The sequence below is a fragment of the Lithobates pipiens genome, unplaced genomic scaffold (genome assembly GCF_037356315.1).
Source record: "Lithobates pipiens isolate NorthernLeopardFrog02 unplaced genomic scaffold, aLitPip1_a1.2 Scaffold_28, whole genome shotgun sequence".
Taxonomy (NCBI): domain Eukaryota; kingdom Metazoa; phylum Chordata; class Amphibia; order Anura; family Ranidae; genus Lithobates; species Lithobates pipiens.
This window is the reverse complement of record NW_027507789.1, coordinates 209,382,237-209,404,432: the sequence shown is the minus strand read 5'-3', so window position 1 is coordinate 209,404,432 and position 22,196 is coordinate 209,382,237. Positions and strand designations below refer to the sequence as shown.

At 45.2% G+C, this 22,196-nt stretch overlaps 1 protein-coding gene across 6 annotated transcripts in view; it reads right to left on the bottom strand.

The window, feature by feature from the left end:
* Nucleotides 1-20,124, bottom strand: part of GMEB2 (glucocorticoid modulatory element binding protein 2) — a 46,225-nt gene extending 26,101 nt beyond the window's left edge. For 4 of the 6 annotated variants that reach the window (XR_013263611.1, XR_013263612.1, XM_077460420.1 and 1 more), the window contains exons 1-2: nt 19,964-20,124; nt 7,079-7,210 (exon numbers count right to left, since the gene is read on the bottom strand). Coding sequence is in view for 4 of the 6 variants with exons in the window: in XM_077460420.1 (XP_077316546.1) it covers nt 7,079-7,194 (116 nt within the window). In the remaining 2 variants the exon portion in view is untranslated. Of the gene's footprint in view, nt 1-7,078; nt 7,211-14,424; nt 14,554-18,878; nt 19,682-19,963 lie in introns of those variants that run through there. The other 2 variants (XM_077460421.1, XM_077460422.1) reach the window with 2 other exon arrangements.
* Nucleotides 20,125-22,196: the final 2,072 nt, after the last annotated feature.

The following is a 22,196-nucleotide window of genomic DNA, read 5'->3' as shown; positions in this document are numbered from 1 at the left end:
CCCAAATAACTCTAGAGTTACTCTATTTTTCTCTTAAAACAGTAATAAACACTGCCTGCTCACGTGTACCTACAAGGTAAGCTCATAATAAAGCACACATGTAGGTACAAGGAATATCTCCTAAATGTGGACCCTTTAGGGGGTCTTCACTACTTTCTGGGGACGTCACCCTTGCATGTGTACTGAAGAGACAGCATGTCATCCCTTCAGAGCGTTGTGCCGCGACCGTGGCTCCCGTGCACTGGCGTGACTTCATCGTGGCTCAGGCCATTCAAATGGCCAGAGCTCCGCAAACCTGGAAGGAAGATCAGGTGAAGATGGAAGCCCTGTCAGCTGTGATAGCGCGCCGCGGGAGGGCTTCGTTTAAAGGCAAGTCTCTCATAATGTGCTAGTATGCATACATACATTAAAGCAGAGTTCCACCCAAAAATTTAACTTGCGCTTTTCGGAATCCTCCCCCCCTCCGGTGTCACATTTGGCACCTTTCAGGGGGTACAGATACCTGTCTAATCCAGGTATTTGCTCCCACTTCCGGGCATAGATAGCCACAGTATTCGCAGATATCTTTGCTATAACCGGCACCTCCTCTGTCCCCCCCCCCCCCCCGCTGTCTTCTGGGAGACACACAGGTCCCGGAAGACGGCAGGGATCAGTGAGATCGTACAGTGCAACTCGCGCATGCCCAGTAGGGAACCAGGCTGAGAAGCCGCAAGTCTTCACTTACCGAAGATGGCGGCGCCTGCACCCGAGAGCCGAGGGACAGATCGGCTTTGTGTGCCGACATCGCGGGGGCGCCCTGGACAGGTAAGTGTCCATATATTAAAAGTCAGCAGCTGCAGTATTTTTAAAATTGGGTCGGAACGCCACTTTAAACTTGCAGGGGGAAAGTTTTCTCTCTTTATTTTTGACACTTTACTACTGCTTTAAGACTAAAGCCAAAACTTGTTTTCCTCCTATTACTTATTTTATTTTAATTGTTTACAATATATATTATATATATATTTTTTTTTTATTTATTTATTTATTTTTCTTTGCTGTATCCTGATTTTCCTTCACTTTCTGTCCCGTAGCCCCAACAGGAAGTTGTTTCCAAAGTGAGGGAAATCCACTCAGCCAGAACTAGTATCCTCATTAGAAAATTTCCCCTCTTTTCCTGTTCTGGTGACAACTCAAAATTTCACTTTTGAGTAATGATGGTCACCAGTACAAATAAAAAGAGTTAAGAGAGGTATGGTTTTCTTTTTTTTTGGTTAATCACACTTACCTAGGTGGATGCAGCATCAGAACGATGCTGCATCTGTCCCCCGCCGTCTCTGCACCGAGAACCTTTAGAGAGATCAAAGGAGAAGTCCAGCCATCGCTCTGCTTGTGGAGGAGTGAGAACCGAGCCATTGGTGGTGTTCGGTGGCTCGGTTCTCACTCCTCCGCGAGCAGAGCGATGGCTGGACTTCTTTAAACTCTCTAAAGGGGACACAGAAATAAAAATCTGACAAGAGTTCTAACCACCCCTCCACTCTGTCCACAACTAAAAAGGATGCTATTCCAGACTTGTTTTTATTTAGTGATGCATTAAGTAAGGATTACCTACAGCTTCAGCTTATTACTTATATAGTCCTATCAATTTATGCAGCGTTTTACATATACTATATTGTCAAAAGTATTGGGATGATTGCCTTTACGCACACATGCACTTTAAATGGCATCCCAGTTTAATGCTGGCCATATACTACATGAAAAATCGTTTGAACCCATTTAAAAAAAATGAGCATCATGGGAAATGTAGTTCCAAAACATCTGGGGTGCCAAGGTTCGCCATCACTGGTATAGCGCATTAGTCCGTGGGGTTCAATAGGGTTGAGTTGGCCCACCCTTTGCAGCTATGGCAGCTTTAACTCTTCTAGGAAGGCCGTCCACAAGGTTTAGGAGTGTCTATGGGAATGTTTGACCATTCTTCCAGAAGGGCATTTGTGAGGTCTGGCACTGATGTTATACGAGAAGGTCTGGCTCGCAGTCTGCACTCCAATTCATCCCAAAGGTGTTCTATCGGGTTAGGACTCTGTGCAGTCAGGTTCCTTCACCTCAAACTCGCTCATTCAGGTCTTTATGGACCTTGCTTTGTGCACTGGTGCAGAGGCAGCACTAGGAACCAATCAGGTCTTGTTGCATCTACTGACAACAGGAAAGAGCAGAATGACTTAATGGTGTTTTGCTGCACTTTTTCACCATCCAATCAGCCAGATGCAAGCGGTTCGGTGACACCACTGTATTCACTAAAAGCAAAACTATGTTTTTTTTTCCCCCTCCAGTTTGGATAGAATTATCCCATAATTTTTTTTTCAAATCTGTGTCCCATTGGGGAGATTTCCCTTCCCTTCCTGTTCTGTAGCCAAAACAGGAAGTGAGAGGAAATCCCTCCAAAGTGGGGGAATTCTGGGGTGTCACGAGAATTAGTTTCCTCATTGGAAAATTTCCCCTCTTATTCCTGCCCTGATGTCAACCCAGATTGTGGGATTTCCTTTTACTTTCAGTGATAGCCGTACACAGGACAAATAGAGAGGATGACTCTCCCATACGGGGTGGGGTGGGGGGCACAGACAGCAATAAGGGCCGGGTTCACACTATTGCGATGAGAGAACCCTGCGAATCAACTGTGGGTTCCCGCATCGCACCCGGCACGCACAGCAGTTCACACTGCCATATGCCAACTGCTGGGGAGTGTCATTATTTGTTAACGACACCCCCATTTCAGCTCGCATATCGCACTGCGAACTGACAGTTCGGACATGAATTGGATTGCATATGTGTGAACACACATGCGATCCGATTCTGGTATGAACAGAAAAAAGGGTCCTGTGCGCGTTTGCACCGAATGCGGTGCGATATCAGCCATACTATCTGTATGGCCGACATCGCACCCGCACAGACATGCATGTAATGTGATCTGCAGTGCACTACGAATTACATGCGATGTCTGCTATCGCACAAGTGTGAACCGGCCCTAAAACCTGACAAGTGTTGTAATCCCTCTCTACTCTATGTAAAAAAATAAAAAAAATAATAAAAAAAAATAAATAAAAAAATAAAAAGTTGCGCCTTTAGTGACACGGACTAGAACAGGGAAAATTGTGTCACCCATCTGGCTGTGCGGAAGAAGCGTATTTAACGTATAAGCGGCTGGTTAGAATTACAAAAAAATCTTTTGGCAGGTAAGACCTCAAATAAATATTTCAACATATAAAATTAAAAAATGTTGACAATTCAAAAAAAAAAAATAAATAAAAAAAGTCAACTGTTTTATTGGAAGGTAAATAAAGAGGGGGGCAGGTTAGGGCAGATATAGGGTGAATTGAGGACAGAAGCAGCCATGTGATCATGCTTGGCACAGGACCCGGGCGGTAGAAAGTCTCAATCAATCTAAAAATGTTACCCGGCCAATCAGGTGTTAACCTCCAGGAAATACCTGGTATTTTCTCCGTGTCTCTTTAAATCCCTAACCTGCTCCACATTCCTTATAACGTGATTGGCTCCAATGGGAAAGGAATATGTCAGCAGCCTCCCGGGCTGGAGGTGTTTGATGTCGGCCCCCAGTGTACATGTCGGAAGCAGGCCCTTGCTTGTTGCCATGGCAAAACTGTGGGAGACAGATGGGCGAAGCCCGTTAAAGCCTTGTTATCTAGTGTCTGGACTGAAGATGGCATTTCAGGACAGCAGTGAGCCCAGAACTGGCATATCCTGGCTGGGAGATATCACCCCGTCTAATGTACATCGCTGAGATCAAAACCTTGGGGAAGGAACTGCTGCAGGCCTGATAAATTATTTATGTACTGCAAGAATATAGTAAAGAGATGCTGCACCTTAGGGATGAAACGCTCTCTAATTGCCATCTTTTTTAGGGTGAGGTTGTCCAGAGTGTTAGAGACGTTCACAGTTTTCCCATAGCCCCCCTAAACTCAGGTCCCCCCTTAACCCAGCTATGCTCCCCTCCCTCTGCAGTTTGCCAGCTCCGGAGTAATGCTTTGGTGGTTCTATAGCCCTTTTAAACCCATGGCAACCCCCCTTACCCGGTCATGCTCCCTCCCGCTGCAGCATCCCAGCTCCAGAGCAATGTTGTAATAGTTCTATAACCCCCCCTAAACTCAGAGCCCTCTTTGCTAAGCCACATTCTCTATACCCCTGCAGCACCCCAGCAGTGGAGCAATGCTGTAGCAGTCCTACAGCCCCCTAAATCCAAGGCCCAACTTACCCAGTTACACCCCCTCCCCTGTCAGCATCCCAGCTCCAGTACAATGCTGTAGCAGTCCTACAGCCCCCCCTAAACCCAGAGCCTTCCTTATCCCAATACACTCCCTTCCCACTGCAGCATCCCAGATCTGGCGCAATGCTGTAGTGGTACCATACTCCCCGAAAACCCAAAGTGTTCCTTATCCCAATACATTCCCTCCCTTTGCAGGATCCCAGCTCTGGTGCAATGCTGTAGTGGTCCCATAGCCCCCAAAACCTGGTATCCTACCTAACCAGCCACACTCCCTTACCTCTGCAGCATTCCAGCCCTGGTGCAATTATTTAGTGGTCCCATAGCCCCAGTAAACCCAAGGCTTTACTTACCTCAATACACTCCCTCCCTCTGCAGCATCCCAGCTCCAGTGCAATGCTGTAGCAGTCCTACAGCCCCCCTAAACCCAGGGCCTTCCTTACCCCAATACACTCCCTTCCCTTTGCAGCATCCCAGCTCCAGAGCAATGCTGTAATAGTCCTATAACCCCCCTAAAACCAGGGCCTTCATTACCCAGCCACGTTCTCTCACCCTGCAGCATCCCAGCTCTGGAGCAATGCTGTAGCAGTCCTACAGCCCCCTAAATCCAAGGCCCCACTTACCCACCTACACTCCCTCCCTCTGAAGCATCCCAGCTCCAGTACAATGCTGTAGCAGACCTACAGCCCCCCTAAACCCAGGGCCTTCCTTACCCCAATACACTCCCTTCCCTCTGCAGCATCCCAGATCCGGGGCAATGCTGTAGTGGTCCCATAGTCCCCGAAAACCCAAAACCTTCTTCCTTATCCCAATACATTCCTTCCCTTTGCAGTATCCAAGATTCAAGGCAATGCTGTAGTGGTCCCATAGCCCCCAAAACCTGGGACCCTACCTAACCAGTCACACTCCCTCCCTCTGCAGCATTCCAGCTCCAGTGCAATGCTGTAGCAGTCCTAAAGCCCCCCTAAACCCAGGGCCTTCCTTACCCCAATACACTTCCCTCCCTCTGCAGCATCCCAGCTCCAGAACAATTCTGTAATTTTCCCATAGCCCCCTAAACCTGGGACCCTGCCTAACCAGCACACTGCCTCCCCTCTGCAGCATCCCAGGTCCAGAGCAATTCTGTAGTGGTCTGCACATCAGATTTGTAATAATGGGGTCTAATTATTTCTAATTATGGGATTTTTTTACGGACATTCTGGTTAGAACAGAAATGGAAAAAAATGGCCAGGAAGTGAAAAAAATTTTTTACCTCCTCCTACCACTGATCTGCGTTGTACTGCAGAGCTATTAATTGCATGAACAATCTTCAGAATCTGACACTTCTGGGAGTCTCAGATTCTGTTTCATTTTTGTGGTTCCTGTTGCTGGTCCATATGCCTTTACTGTGTTCTGTAGCAACATAGGCCCCCAGAATCCTGGGGAACCAGAATTCCGATACTCCTAGAAATGTCATATTCTGCAATATCGCACAGATCAACACAAGATACATGTATGACCTCCCTGCCCTTCCAAGAGTGTCAGAATTCTGGTCCCCCCATTATGCCGGCGCAGCATTGCTAGAGGGAACATTAATGATATATGGGGCCAGCGACAGGAACCACTTTGCTTTTCATTTGTCTGCTAACAATCTTACAAAAAAATTCTGATTTCCACAAGTCTCAACCAACTGATCAAGAAAGTGAACATATCCCACCCCAAAGCTGATTGCTGCCTTATCCTTTATTCAGATACTACGGATTTAAAGGGTTACTAAACCCAGGAGCCTGCAAGTCACGATATCTGGTCTTCCAGCGTACACAGAACATGGAAATGTAATAGTTTTAGTAAATATAAACTGCTAAATACCTTTTCTCATCAGCAGTATATAGCAGTCTTGTGACTTCTATTAGTGTCTGGTAGGGTTGCACTGATACTAGGATCGGTGCGGATACCGAGTATTTGCACAAGTATTGTGAGCAATTGTGAGGCTGTAGATGGGCATTGATCAGGCTGCATTGATGGGCAATTGTGAGGCTGTAGATGGGCATTGATCAGGCTGCAATGATGGGCATTGATCAGGCTGCATTGATGGGCAATTGTGAGGCTGTAGATGGGCATTGATCAGGCTACAGATGGGCAATGGTGAGGCTGCATTGATGGGCACTGACCCTTATTTTGTTTCAAAGTTCTTCATTCAAAATTTAAGTTTTTTTCCCTGAATCTTCCCTCCTAAAACGAAGGTGCGTGTTATACGCCTGTGCATGTTATATGCCGATAAATACGGTATTTAATTTGTAAATAACTTTTCAATGCTTTGTACCATTGCTGACAGCTGAAGTTAAAACATAACAGTTGAGGTAGGTATCAGTAATTGGTATCGGCGAATACTAAAAAATAAGTATCGGTACTTGTACTCATTGTAAAAAGAAAAATGGTATAGGTGCATCCCAATGTCTGGATAAAGCTTGTAGGAGGAGTTTTTAATTCTACCTTGACCGTCCTTTGAGGCTGCATGACCCCTAACCCTCTGTCTGGACAGTGCTGATTGGCCTTGTGCTGATCACATGCACGCTCCAAAGAAAAAATAAAATAAAATCTCTCTAGCAATACACACCAAACTGAGCATGTGCAGCATGCCCTCAAGGCTCTGTTCTATCAGGAGAGGGATTGGGGACAGTGGAAGAAGGGGAGGATCAGGGACGACAGAAACAAACAGCCTTTTTATACAATGCGAAGGATTAACCCCCTTAGGTTCCACAGTGAGTATAACAAGCATACTTTACTGCATATACACACTGATTTTACTGATGTGGGTTTAGAAACACTTTAAGTACAGAGTCCTACCTGTTGGTGGTCACAAGAACCGCTTTCACCTCCTCCATGCTGCCATCCATTATATTATCCGGTGTGGTCACCACCACCACCTCTTCTACATGCACGCTGACGTCTGGGGTGGCCATGGTTTCTGTGGTTAGTCTGGATTAGAAAAACGACACCAGAAAAAAATGACAATGAATTCATATAAATCAACAATATGAAAATCCTGCTGCAATTACTGTAGATCTCTATACCCTGCAAATTCCTATGTTGGCACAAAATAAAAAAAAATAAAAAAAAATATGTTGTACATCCATCTCATCAATATATACATTCACATTCCCATGATTTATCCCTTTAAAAACATTTCAATTACACCACACGGACAGAAATATACCTGATGATTTGCCAGAAAACAGGTTAACACTGACTGGGCTGACCACGCTCCATCTGCTGCACTGAAATGCCAAGGAGTGGTCAGCCCTGCCTGCTGGACTACAGAACTCTCCCCGCCCCCCTCTGTCCCTCTCCAAGGGCATACATCCATTTCTTTCAGTGCTGCTGACTTGCATTAACAAAAGCCTGCCCCTTGCATTAGCAACATCTGCCCCATAAAGATTTTTACAAGCCAGGCAGTTATATAACAGCGAGAGCGCTAAACATAAATTAGTAAGGAGGAACAACAGGGGGGAACCAGCCACTGGGCAGTTACAGTAAAAAAAAAAAAAAATAGAACTAAATGTAATAATAGAAAGATAAAACTTTGCAGAGAAGGCACATTCTAGATGTTCCTCAAAGACAACAACATCAATAAAGCCAATCTCTAGCCTTAAAAAAAAACAAAAAAAAAAAGCTCAATAAGGGCAAACAAATTTCCCCAGAGCTGTCGCCCGCAAGACTTATTTTCCGCCACTAGATGTCCTCAGTCTGACTTCATCATTGACCTGCCCACATCCTGTGACTGGACAGTGAAACGAGAAGCAGCACAGATCTATCTGTCACTCTGCTTTCTCATACTAGCAGCATGAACTTTGTCAGCGCACGCTGAATGATCCCTTGTGCTACTGCTTTTTTTCTCCCTCACGCCGAGCTCTGTTGTACCAGGAATGCAAGAAGATAATACCCGGTACATACACTGCTTGCATTTAACAAAAAATAAAAATAAAAAATGCTTAGCAAATTAATCCCTTGCTGACCGGCCCACCTACATTTACTGCGGGGTGGCGGCTCCAGTGTGAAGAATCATGTACAGGTACGCGATTCTGAACTTCTGGGTCCAGGGTGCGCACACGCACCGCCAGCATCCCGCTCCCGCTGTGATTGGACACAGCAGGAGAAAATCAGCAGGCTTGGCGGACCCAATGTCCAGCGGGACCTGCCAGTCGTTCCCACCGGCGCCTCGCTCCCACTGTGATTCTACACAGCAAGAGCTTATCAGCGGCTCCCGCAGACTTGAAGTCCGCCAGCACTCGCTGATCGTTCTGTACACAGGCAGAACGGCAGTCTTCCTATGTAAACAAAGCAGATCGCCGTTCTGTTAGTAGGGAAGACAGAGATCCTGTGTTTCTGCACAGCTCTCTGTCTTCCCACAGTTAAAAGCACCTCCCCCACACTGTTAGCAAGCACTCCCTAGCGACACATTTAACCCTTTAACCGCCCCTGAAGTTAACCCCTTCCCTGCCAGTGTCATTAGTACAGTGACAGTGCATATTGTTTAGCACTGATCACTGTATTAGTGTCACTGGTCCCCAAAAAAAAGTGCCACTTAGTGTCTGATTTGTCCACTGCAATGTCGCAGTCCCACCCTCTATAAGTCGCTAATCTCCAACATTACTAGTAAAAAAAAAAAAATCCATAAAATATCCCATAGTTTGTAGACGCTATAACTTTTTTTTTTTTTTTACCAAAAATATGTAGCAAAATACAAAATTGGTCTAAACTGATGAAGAAATTTGATTTATTACTTTTTTTTATTGGGTATGCTTTACAGAAAGTAAAAAAATAAAATAGATAGTTTTATTTATCAATATTGTCGCTTTTTTTTTTTTGTTTATAGCGCAAAAAATAAAAAGCCCAGACATGGTCAAATACCACCAAAAGAAAGCTCTATTTGTGGGAAAAATAGGACATTAATCTGCAGCAGGGTGGCCCTTGAACACACAATCACGTAACTGTACGTGATTCCTGGGTCTCAGGGGCGCACACCACCAGAGACCTGCTTCCTCTGTGATTAGACAAAGCAGGAGCCAATAAGCGGATTCGGCGGAGACGATGTCCGCCGGGAACCTGGCGATTGTTGGTGGAGAGGCAGAACGGCGGTCTGCCTATGTAAACAAGGCAGATCACCATTCTACTAGTAAGAAAGACAGATCTTGCGTTTCTGCTAAGCAGGAACACGGATCTCTGTCTTTCTTCAGTTAAGCACATCCCCTCAGTTAGAAAACACTCCCAGGGAACACAGTTAACTCTTTCATTGCCCCATGACGTTAACCCCTTCCATGCCAGAGTCATTAGTACAGTGACAGTGCATATTTTTAGCACTGATCACTGTATTGGTGTCACTGGTCCCCAAAAAGTGTCATTCAGGTTCAGATTTCTCCGCTGCAATGTCGCAGTCCCGCTAAAAATTGCCGATCACCGCCATTACTAGTAAAAAAATCAAATAAAATAAAAAAAGTCCATAAATCTATCCCATAGTTTGGTTTGCTCTAAAATTTTATAGCGTCTACAATCAATATACGCAAATTTTATTTCTTTTTTACCACAAACCTGTAGCAGAATACATATTGGCCTAAATTGATGAAGAAATTTGATTTTTTACATTTTTTTTATTGGATATGTTTTATAGCAAAAATTAAAACTTTTTTTTTTTTCAAAATTGTCGCTTTGTCGCAAAAAAATAAAATCCGCGGAGATGATCAAATACCACTAAAAGAAAGCTCTATTTGTGGGGGGGGGGGGGGGAAACGTCAATTTTATTTCGGTACAGCGCCGCGCGACCCCGCAACTGTCAGTAAAAGTAACGCAGTGCCATATTGCTGTATCGCAAAGAATGGCCTGGTCGTGAAGGGGGGGGAGTAAATCTTCCGGAGCTGAAGAGGTTAAGCAAATCAGGCTGACCAATGAGAAGGCAAGATATAAACAATTCGAATCAGCCCGTTACGTTGGCGGCAACAACGTCTGATGTCATGTAAGAGTAGCAAGAGAGATACATGCTTGCAAATCACACACAAATTCACACATGTAATAAAAAAAACAAAAAAAACAAGAGTTTTTTTTGTTATGTGTAGCAGGGTTACATTAGGCCCATGCACCGTTTTCTTTTCCATCAGCCGCTGGGCTGACCACACTGTAATGGAGTCACAATCCCTATTAAAACAAAACCCCATCAGCGTATCCGGTGCATTAAGGTACAGACTAGGTGATGGCCGCTGTAGCTGCAGCCCTCATAAACGCAATGAAGGAGCTCTGTAAAATTACACAATGGACTAGTTGTAAAAATTCCACCCCCCCTTCATTAGAGACAGGAAGCCGGCTTCATAATCTCGTTAGCCTTGGCTGACCGGGTCAGAATAGGAAAAGATGAACAGAGAAAGTGCTGGCAGCCTTCCATAACAGGCAGCTGTTCTCGGTTGATCAACATCAGCTATTCATAAATAAAAAAATAAAAAAAAAAGACCAGGCAATTAATTTAGCGCACCAATAATGCTGGGTGTCATGCAACCTGGAAGACTAAGGACATCGTGTGGCCAAGAAAAGGTACTGCAGGGGTCAGCTTCAGAAAAAAAAGGCGAGTTTTGCAGTCAGAACCGTTGTTATTTCTTAAAGCGGAGCTCCAACCAAAAAGGGGAAGCTGTTTATTTGCTTCCTCTCCTTCCCCTCCGGTGCCACATTTGGCACCTTTCTTGGAGGGGGGGGGGGGGGGTAAGTACTAGTTTTTGACAGTTACCCATCCCCACTTCCAGGAGACCTTGTCGCAGGAAGTCCAGCCCCGCCCCGCCCCCTCCTCCTTTCTCTGCCACCGGACCATTCAGAAACCGCAGCAGGGAACCAGCTGTGAAGCCGAAAAGCTGATTCCCCTCACCACGAATGGTGGCGGCGGCGGCAGCAGACGAGAGCTGATTTTCTGATCGTCTCGCCTGCTGCTGCTGCCGCCACCATTTGCAGGATCCCTGGACAGGTAAGTGTCCTAATAATTAAGTCAGCAGCTACAGCATATGTTTTGTGAACTTTTTGATGGGGGGGGGGGTTGCTGGACCTCCTTTCTAAATTTGTTACAACACCTGGAGGGACTTTTATAATTATTTGACCCCCCCAGGCCAATTCCATAATTTCTCACAAACATGTTAAAATCTGCATTTCTTTACCAGAAAATGTATTTAGAACCCCAAACACATATATATAGAGAATGAAATGGTGAGTGTTTTGCAAAGTTTTTTTTTTTTAGGTCGCACAATATTTGCATAGCGGTTTATCAAATGCAAATTTTCAGGAAAAAATAAAATTAATTTTAATGATCACAATCAATATAATACATCTTTTATATTTTAACAAAAATTGGTTAATTACTTGTTAAAAAAAATAAAATAAAAATATTTATATATGTTACACCGAGTAAATAGAAACCCAACATGTCATGCTTTAACCACTTCAAATCCAGAAGATTTAACCCCCTACCTGACTAGGCCATTTTTTGCTATACAGCACTGCATTACTTTTACTAAAAATTGTATGGTACCCAAAAAACATTTTTGTCCTTTTTTCCCCACATATAGAGCTTTCTTTTGGTGGTATTTGATCCCCTCTGCGGTTTTTAATTTTTGTGCTATAACTGCTTTTGGACCAGATGCCATAATAATGCTGCTGCAGGTTGGCTCCCCTTCGCGAGAAGTCATAGTGGTATGTCGGCTCTTTAAGACGCCTCCGGCGGCGCACGCCCAGAGCGTATCCCCAAAGCAAATGCGAGTGCCCGGCAAGTACAGTGTGTGTGTGTGTGCCCGCTTCTCTCAGGGGAGAGGAGAGAGATTGGTGTTCATACTAAGTATGAACACCAATCTCTCTCCTCCCTTAGTCTCATTCCCTCCACAGTTCGAACACACCTAGGGAACACAGTTCACCCCTTGATCGACCCCTAATATTAACCCCTTCCTTGCCTTGCTAATTTATACAGTAATCAGTGCATTGTTATAGCACTGATCGCTGAATAATTGTCACTGGTCCCAAAAATGTGTCAAGTGTCCTATTTGTCCTCCACAATATCACAGTTCTGATAAAAATCGCTGATCGCCACCATTACTAGTAAAAAAAAAGAAAAAAAAAATTATATATATATATATATATATATATATATATATATATATATATATATATATATATATATATAAAATTAGGGCTGAAACAACTAATCGATTAATCAACAACTAATCGATTATGAAATTAATGGATTACTATTTTCATAATCGATTAATCGGCCAGTAACATAATGGGGTTAAAAAAAAAAAATGAGCCCTTTATAGTACAAAAAGAGCAAATAATCACTACTGTAAATATTACTTTCACTGTTCTACAGTAAAAAAAAAATGAACCGCTTACAGTAGTGATTATCTGCTTTTTTCTACTATAAAGGGCTTATTTTTGTTTTTTTAACCCCATTATGTTACTAAACGTCACATCTCTGTGTTTTTTTGGTGCTTTTTGCAGAAATACTCTACAGTTCATTTACATGGTTTCCTATGGGACACGTTCACATCTGAAAGGGTCGGGGACTTTTAACGCAAAATGGTGCTTTATTGGTTCAATATACTTCAATGGAGAAGCTGCAGAAAAGCATGTAATGCATCTTTGCAGCAATTTGTGTTTTTTAATCTGCCCAAAAAAAAACGCAAATTGCAGTAAAATCACGTGCGCAAAAATCAAAGCGTACAGCAAAAAGCACTGCAGAAACAGATGAAAAGCAAACTGCATAGGTGTGTACTGAGCCTTATGCTGGCCACACCGATCAATTTTCAGATGAGAATATTCCGACGAAAAACCTTTGTACATTCGCTGAATGAAAGAATTTTGTTTGAAATTTTCACTTGTTTTTAACATTTTGTTTTTAAAATGAATGTCATTTCTGAACGAAAACCACATACACTGTCTGAAAATTACTTTGACAAAGAAGTTTTCTATTATTTCCAAATTTTCCCGTCACTGTGGTTGAAAATTAACATCAATTTGACCCATTTTTTTTTTTAAAGGTTATTAATCGATTAATCGACCAACTAATCGATATTATGAAAATAATCGTTAGTTGCAGCCCTATATATAATAATAATAACATAAATCTTTCCCCTATTTTGTAGACGCTATAACTTTTGCGCAAACCAATCAATATACGCTTATTGCGATTTTTTGTACCTAAAATATGTAGAAGAATACATATTGACCTAAACAGGAAAAATTGTTGTTTTATTCTTTTTTTTTAATTTGGGATATTTATGCTCCCCATTCACACCTGAGAACTAATGAGTCACATGACACCGGGGGAGGGAGAAATTGCTAATTGGGCCCAATTTGGACATTTTCACTTAGGGGTGTACTCACTTTTGTGGCCAGAGGTTTGGACATTAATGGCTGTGTGTTGAGTGATTTTGAGGGGACAGCAAATTTACACTGTTAGGCTTGATTCACACTAGCGCGTTTGATGCATTTTGCAGAAATGCAAAGAAACATGGGTTCCTATGGAACATGTTCACATCAATGCATTTTTGTGCCTCTGCGTTTTTGGAAAGGGTCGGGGACTTTTTTCATGCAAAAATGCAGCGTTTTGCATGTAATAGAAGTCAATGGACCTGCATCAAAAATGCAAGTACCGCTTTTTTACCACGATTTGTGGTTTTTTTTTTCCACTGTATATATCTGGCTGCTAAGCAACCAGTGTAAACATTTTTAAAAAAAAACGCAAAACGCAGCAAAATTGCGTGTCCAAAAACGCTACAAGCAACATGCATAGATGTGAATCGGGCCTTATACAAGCTGTACACGCACTACTTTACATTGTAGCAAAGTGTAATTTCTTTAGTGTTGTCACATGAAAAGATAGAATAAAATATTTACACAAATGTGAGGGGTGTACTCACTTTTATGAGATACTGTATATGTGATCCTGCACAGCGTGACCGCCCTGTAGCAGTAAAACTACTATAGGGCCGGTCGACAAGTGGTTAAAATTGCGCATCAGCCTAAAAAATGTGGCGAGTTGTACTCGAGTATATACGGCATCTGCATTCTGATTCCATAATCTCGGCAATAAAAATGTTTCCTGATCAAAAATGAAAGGGGGGGGGGGGGGGGGCGACCGGGAACAATTTACAGCCATTCATCGCACGTACTTTCAATCATCTTCCAGTTCCAAGAAACCAAAATGATTTTTTTGGGGGGTGAATGTTGACTGAAAACAGCTTTTAGTGGGAACTGTAGCGATTTTCTTCATTTCCACTGCAATTTTGACCGTTTTCTTGCTTGAAAAAAAAAAAACAGGAAATGATTGAAACAGCGGGATGCAGATTGTTCTGTACTCTTCATCTCCAAGTAAATCATTTCTTTTTCTGACAGAAACTGATGGAAAAGCTTGTAAGACCAGCATTAGCTCTTTCCATACATGAGCCTTAAAAGGAGAAGCCGGCATTATCCCCTCCACTTTCCAACATTACAGCCATGGGCACCCAGCATGGAATTCACTTTACTCCGGATTGTGGGCATGCAGTGCCTGGCTTCATTGGAGGCTGCCTTGTCCTTTTGTTTTCATTGGTTTCCCTGCCCGGAGAGATGGCCCGACTCTGCCCTGCAAGCCATATGCATTGCATTTATTACAGCTTCCAGCCTGTCTGCAGGTCTCAGACCCCTTTCACACTGAAGGCGCTTTTCAAGTGTTTTAGCGCTACAAACAGCGCCTGTAAAGCGCCTCTCCGGTGTGAAAACCTGAGTGCTTTCACACTGGAGCGGTGCGCTTTGGAAAAAAAAAAAAAAGTCCTGCAAGCCGCATCTTTGGGTTTGGGAGGGCTGTATATGTCACCCCTGCCATTGAAATCAATGGGCAGCATTTCGGCAGCGGTGCTTTTTACCCATTCTTTGGGGGTTAAAAGCGCCCCGCTCACATAGCGCCTCTTAAAACTAGCGGCGCTTTACCGCTAACACTCGGGCGGTCTGGGTGTGAACGCAGCCTTATTGTCAAGAGGAAGGACACAATGGGGGGGAGATTTACTAAAACTGGAGCACACAGAATCTGATGCAGCTGTGCATGGTAGCCAATCAGCTTCTAATGTGACGCAAACGCTTTTTAATTGTAATATGTATGTTATGGTTATTTGAATTTTCTTTTTAAAATGAGTATGTTCTATTATAGACAGTGAGACTTGTTCTCTCCTTTGCTATCTCTGAATACCTTGATTGTGTCATGAAGAAGCCTAACAGTGAAACGCGTCAATACACAAGGGCCCACTCTATACTCTATTATATACATTATTTTTAATCTTTGAATGCTCTATTCATGTAAGGTATTTTCATAATAAATATTGTTATTTGTGTACACCTTGCCATTTGTTTTGTATGCCCCTAAAGTCCGCCCTAGGTATACTTAAAGCGGAGGTCCACCCTAAAATGGAACTTCCGCTCATCGGAATCCTCCCCCCCTCCGGCGCCACAATTGGCACCTTTCAGGGGGGAGGGGGGTGCAGTTACCTGGATAATCCAGATAACTGCACCCACTTCCGGGATAGCTCTCTGCGGAAAGGGGCGTAGATAACGCCCCTTTCCGCAAGTGCCCGCCCCCTTCCGCAAGTGCCCCGCTGCCTGCTGGGAAACACACAGATCCCAGAGGCAGCGGGGACCATCCTTATTGCTCAGCGCGACTCGCGCATGCGCAGTAGGGAACCGGGAAATGAAGCTGAAAGGCTCCATTTCCTGATTCCCATACCCAAGATGGCGGCGGCAGCACCCGAGTGATGGTCTAGAGATCGGCTTCGGGTGCCGACATCGCGGGTGCGCTGGACAGGTAAGTGTCACTATTTTAAAAGTCAGCAGCTGCAGTATTTGTAGCTGCTGGCTTTTATTAAAAAAAAAAAAAAAAAAAAAAACGCGGAGTCCCGGCGGACTCCCGATTTAATAAGCGTCCCCTCCTTTTTTTGTTCCAGCTTCTAACTTGTTCAATTAAGCCCAGGTTCACACTGACAGCGGGAATGAAATTGTGCCAGTTCAGCTGAAATCGCACGATCTCATTCCTGCATGTCAGTACCGATTTCGGGCGGGGGGGGGGGCGATTTTGGAGACACCTATGGAAATCGCACAACAAAGTCACCAAAATTAGTACAGAAACTACTTTTGGGAATCGGTGTGGCGTCGCATTGATTCGGACAGTGCCATTGCCGCCAATCTGACATATCAAATCGCTCCAATTTGAATCTAGGCCAGTGATATAGAACCTTGGAACCCCAGATGTTTTGGAACTACATTTCCCATGATGCTCTACTACAATGCAGTGTATAGGAGCATCATGGGAAATGTAGTTCCAAAACATCTGGGGTGCCAAGGTTCCCCATCACTGGGCTAAAGGGGAGTTACAGGCTGAAATCCAACTAAGCAATAAATGCTAGTTTTTGGATTTTTTATTTTTTTGTATTTGTTACCTTTTCAGTAATTTTTCAGGTGGATTTCCATCCTACCTTGCCATGGTGAGGTATGCGACTTCCACGATATCATCAGGGCCCCCTCCCCCCCAGCTGCCTTCTGGGACCTGTGTGCATCCCAGAAGACAACAGGACCATCCAGAAAGCACAGCGCAATCCGCGCATGCGCAGTAGGAAGCCTAAGTGCGTCACTGTGGGGTTTCCCTTACCAGAACTGCCGCCGCCTGCACCGGAAGCCAACGGATGGATCAGCTTGGGGTGCCGACATCGTGGGCTCCCGGGACAGGTAAGAGACCTCATATTAAAAGTCAGCAGCTGCAGTATTTGAAGCTGCTGACTTTTTATTTTATTTTTTTGTTACAGTCTGGAACTCCGCTTTAAGCCCTTTCACACTGAGATGCTTTGGTGGTTAAAAAAAAAAAAAAAAAGTCTGAAAAGCTCCCGAAAACCTAATCCCACTAAAATCAATGAATGCTTTCACAGTGGGACGGGGCGCTGGTGGGACGGTTTAAAAAATCCTGCAAGTAGTATCTTTGGAGCGTTAAAAAAAAAAGCGCCTCAAAAACGCCCCTCTCCATTCAAAGCGACTCAAAATTAGTCGCGGGTCCTTAAAAAACAAAACAAAAAAACGCACTGCTAACGCCTCAAAAAAACGCTACACTGGCTGACAAAAAAATCCCACTTATATACTTACCTACGTTCAGCCCACTCTGGTCACATGATCCTCCTGCGTCAGTCAGAAGGGAGGAGTGGAGAGAGCGCTTGACAACGGCTGGGAATTCCCAAAGCGATGGCGTCTCCCATGTCCCAGCAGTGGTCGGCGCTCCCTCCTCTCCCCTGCAGCCACTACTGCCCAACACCTGAGGGCCGGATCACGTGACTGGAACCGGAGCAGGTTGAAAAGAAGTTAAAGCGGGAGTCTGCCGGGACTCCGCATTTTTTTTTTTTTTTTAAAGCCAGCAGCTACAAATACTGCAGCTGCTGACTTTTAAAATAGTGACACTTACCTGTCCAGCGCGCCCGCGATGTCGGCACCCGAATCCGATCTGTAGATCGTCTCTCGGGTGCTGCCGCTGCCATCTTGGGTATGGGAATCAGGAAGTGGAGCCTTTCGGCTTCATTTCCCGGTTCCCTACTGCGCATGCGCGAGTCGCGCTGCGCAATAAGGACGGTCCCCGCTGCCTCTGGGATCTGTGTGTTTTCCCAGCAGGCAGCGGGGCACTTGCGGAAAGGGGCGTAATATACGCCCCTTTCCGAAAGAGAGCTATCCCGGAAGTGGGTGCAGATACCTGTACTGTACAGGTATCTGCACCCTCCTCCCCCCTGAAAGGTGCCAATTGTGGCGCCGGAGGGGGGGAGGGTTCCGATGAGCGGAAGGTCCACTTTAGGGTGGACCTCCGCTTTAAGTATATACACCGCTCTTAGGCCCATTTCACACGAACGTTTCCGATCGTGTCCACCTGTCAGATTTTCAGGCGCACCCTCCATTCTCCTCTATGGAGCGGCAGATGTAAATGGAATTGTTTGTTTACATCCGCCTGCATCCAACCCGATAAAAATCAAACCATCCATCCAGTGGATCTAATCTAAGTGGGTCCAAGTTGACATAAAAAAAAAAAAAAAAAAAAGCGTGGCTGTTTGGGGCTCCACCCACAACACAGCCACGTCATTCATTCTCAGAGTTCTGTGAGTGAATAAACAACAAGTCCCTTCCTCCACTGCGGCAGACAGCTTGTAGTTCTCTATGAACGCGCCCTTGTAGACTCTTCCTGCACCTTCACCATCTGCCTGTCACTACTGAGAGCCTGGCACTGCCATCTGCTGATCAATGGCTGCAATGCTGTACAGGCTGCAGAGAAAAGAAATCATAAATGCAACTTTTTTTTTTTTATACCCCAGCAAAACCATCTGCATTCATTTTTTTTTTTACAAACATGAACTTATCCTTCAAACATTTCCTGTTCCATCAACAGCATCAGTGTACAAAGCAGAACACATCGTGGTTTTTGTTTTTTTATTACAGTGTCTTAGCTGCTAGTTTTGATTTATCACGTTTATTCTCTAATCCAATAAGGGCCCCTCCCCCGTGTGTGCATGGTTTTCCTGCATTGCATTTCACATGCCCATCTTATAAACCCCAATCATCATATATTGCAGCTTACCAATCATTAGATGTGGTGGCTGCATTAGTTCTTTCTTTAACACCCCCCCCCCCCCCTTCTCACTGTGTGACCTGGCCAGGTACCTCATCACTGGGGGACTACAAGCCTCAGCATCGCCTAAAGGCAGTACACAGCACTATAAAGACTGTCCATACCTAGGAGGACTACAAGCCCCAGCATGGACTCTATACAGGCTCGCCATCACTGGGAGGACTACAAGCCCCAGCATGGACTCTATACAGGCTCGCCATCACTGGGAGGACTACAAGCCCCAGCATGGACTCTATACAGGCTCGCCATCACTAAGAGGACTACAAGCCCCAGCATGGACTCTATACAGGCTCGCCATCACTGGGAGGACTACAAGCCCCAGCATGGACTCTATACAGGCTCGCCATCACTGGGAGGACTACAAGCCCCAGCATGGACTCTATACAGGCTCGCCATCACTGGGAGGACTACAAGCCCCAGCATGGACTCTATACAGGCTCGCCATCACTGGGAGGACTACAAGCCCCAGCATGGACTCTATACAGGCTCGCCATCACTGGGAGGACTACAAGCCCCAGCATGGACTCTATACAGGCTCGCCATCACTGGGAGGACTACAAGCCCCAGCATGGACTCTATACAGGCTCGCCATCACTGGGAGGACTACAAGCCCCAGAATGGACTCTATACAGGCTCGCCATCACTGGGAGGACTACAAGCCCCAGCATGGACTCTATACAGGCTCGCCATCACTGGGAGGACTACAAGTCCTGCCATGTCCCCTGTGTGTGTGTCTCTGGCGCCCCCACCGGTGACTCCGGGACATGGCGCCCCCCCGTTCCCGCTCCCAGGCCCGGCTCCTCACACTCTGGGTCCCCCGCACACTCCTCTCCCCAGGTCACCATGCACGTCTCCCTCCTCGCCGTCCACACGCCGAGGTGACGCTTATAAGGCGGCCTCGCGCTCTCCCTCCTCCCCCCGGCGCCGCCGTGAGCACGGCCCGCCGTCACGTCCTGACGCTCCGCAGGGACCCGGTGCGTGCTGAGGGGGAGGGGAGGAGAGGCCGCGCCGCCGTCTGGGGCCGCTTCACTCACCTGCTCTCAGCCGCCGCCGCTGCTGGGCCCGGGAACTCCCTCCGCCGTCCGCCCGCCGGGATAATCGGACGCCTTCCTAGGAAAAGAGGGAGGGGCGGAGGGGGGTCTGAGAGGAGAAGGCCGCGCGCGTTCACGGGCTGAGGCAAAGAGGGAGGAGGAGGGGGTGTGCGCGCTCACGTGACGTCTAATATGGCCGTTCGGGGAAAAAGGGCTACCGCGCATGCGCGGGTGTGGCACTGGCCGAAAGGTGGCGCTGTGTTCTAAAGTCATACTAGATGACATACATAGACGTACATAAAATAATTATAATAATATGTTGATAGTTAATACAAATTTATCATTTAATTTAATCACATTTGTATTATGTGTGTGTTATATATACAATTTTTTTTTTTGTTTTTCTTCGAATAATATTTTTTAAGACTATAACATAGTCTTATAGTTGAATATTACTATAATAATATTTTTTAACCACTCATTTTGTGATCTCCGTCTTTACAAGTTTAAAACAGTTTTTTTTATTTTTTTGCTAGAAAGTTACCAAACGTTAGACATTGTTTTTTCTAACAACCTAGAGAATAAAATGGTGGTCGTTGCAATACTTTCTATCACACAAGCAAACTTTTTTTGGAAATCACTTTTTTGAATAAAAAAAATAAGACAACAGTAAAGTATGCCCAATTTTTTTTTTTATATTGTCAAAGATAATGTTACGCCGAGTAAATTGATACCCAACATGTCACGCTTCAAAATTGCGCCCGCTCGTGGAATTTCGTCAAACTTTTACCCTTAAAAATATCCATAGGCGACGTTTAAAAAAAAAATCTACAGGTTGCATGTTTTGAGTTACAGAGGAGGTCAAGGGCTAGAATTATTGCTCTCGATCTACCGATCGCGGCGATACCTCACATGTGTGGTTTGACCACCGGTTTCATGTGCGGGCGCTACTCACATATGCGTTCACTTTTGCACGCGAGGTCGGCAGGACGTGGTGCTTTAAAAAAATTTTTTTTTTGCTTATTTATTTTACTTGATTTCCTTTATTTTTTCACAGTTAAAAAAAAATTGGGTCACTTTTATTCCTATTACAAGGAATGTAAACATCCCTAGTAATAGAAAATAAGCATGACAGGTCCTCTTAAATAAGAGATCTGGGGTCAAAAAGTCCTCACATCTCATATTTGGCCTTAAAGAGCGCCTAGAGGCGATTCAGTTCGCATTGTGCGCTATACAAGTATTTCATTCATTCAAAGAGGAAGTAAAGGCACTTTTAAAAATACAAAATGCAACCTGCAAGGCAAAGGCATAATGAGCTAGTATGCATAGCATACTAGCTCATTATGAATAACTTACCTGAGAATGAACCCCCCGAAGCGGTCCTCCTCTATCTTCACCGATGCCATGTATCCCGGAGTGACTTCCGGGTCTCGCTGCTCCAGCGCTGTGATTCGCCGGAGCCACAAAGACGTCACTCCCGCGCATGCGCACGGGAGCCAACAAGAGTGGCATATCGCCGTGATCTGCAGCGCGCTCAGTGCGCCTGCGCGCCGCTGTCTACAGTGCGTGCGCCGTAGACAGCGGTGCCTGTCTTTTTGTAAATATCTCCTAAACCGTGTAGGTTTAGGAGATATTTCTTGGGCCTACAGGTAAGACTTAATCTAGGCTCACCTGTAGGTCAAAGTGGTTTGTAAGGGTTTACAACCACTTTAAATGCAATAAAAAAAAAATGTCATTTGAAAAATGACGTAATGGGCGGAAGTGACGTTCTGACGTTGCTTCCACCCTGCTCTAGTATGGATGGGGTCCATCTTAGTCTCACTTGTCTTCATCCCCAGGCACGAACAGGTCCTGATCGCCTCCGCTGCTGCCGACGGCTCCGGTAAGCGGCGTAGGGCATGGGAGAAAGAGGGGGGGTGGCACCTCTCCCGTCGCCGATAATGGTGATCTCGCGGTGAATCCGCCGCAGAGACCACCATTATCGTAAACAGAACCGGCTCCTGAAGAGATGGATACCTCGGTTGTGGCAGCAGCTGCTGCCGTTACCGAGATATCCCTCTCCAAATTGCAGACGTATATGTACAGGAGCCGGTCGGCAAGTGGTTAAAGTGGTTGTAAACCCTTACAAACCAACTTTGACCTACAGGTAAGCCTAGATTAAGGCTTACCTGTAGGTCCAAGAAATATCTCCTAAACCTACACGGTTTAGGAAATATTTACCTGAAGACAGCCACCG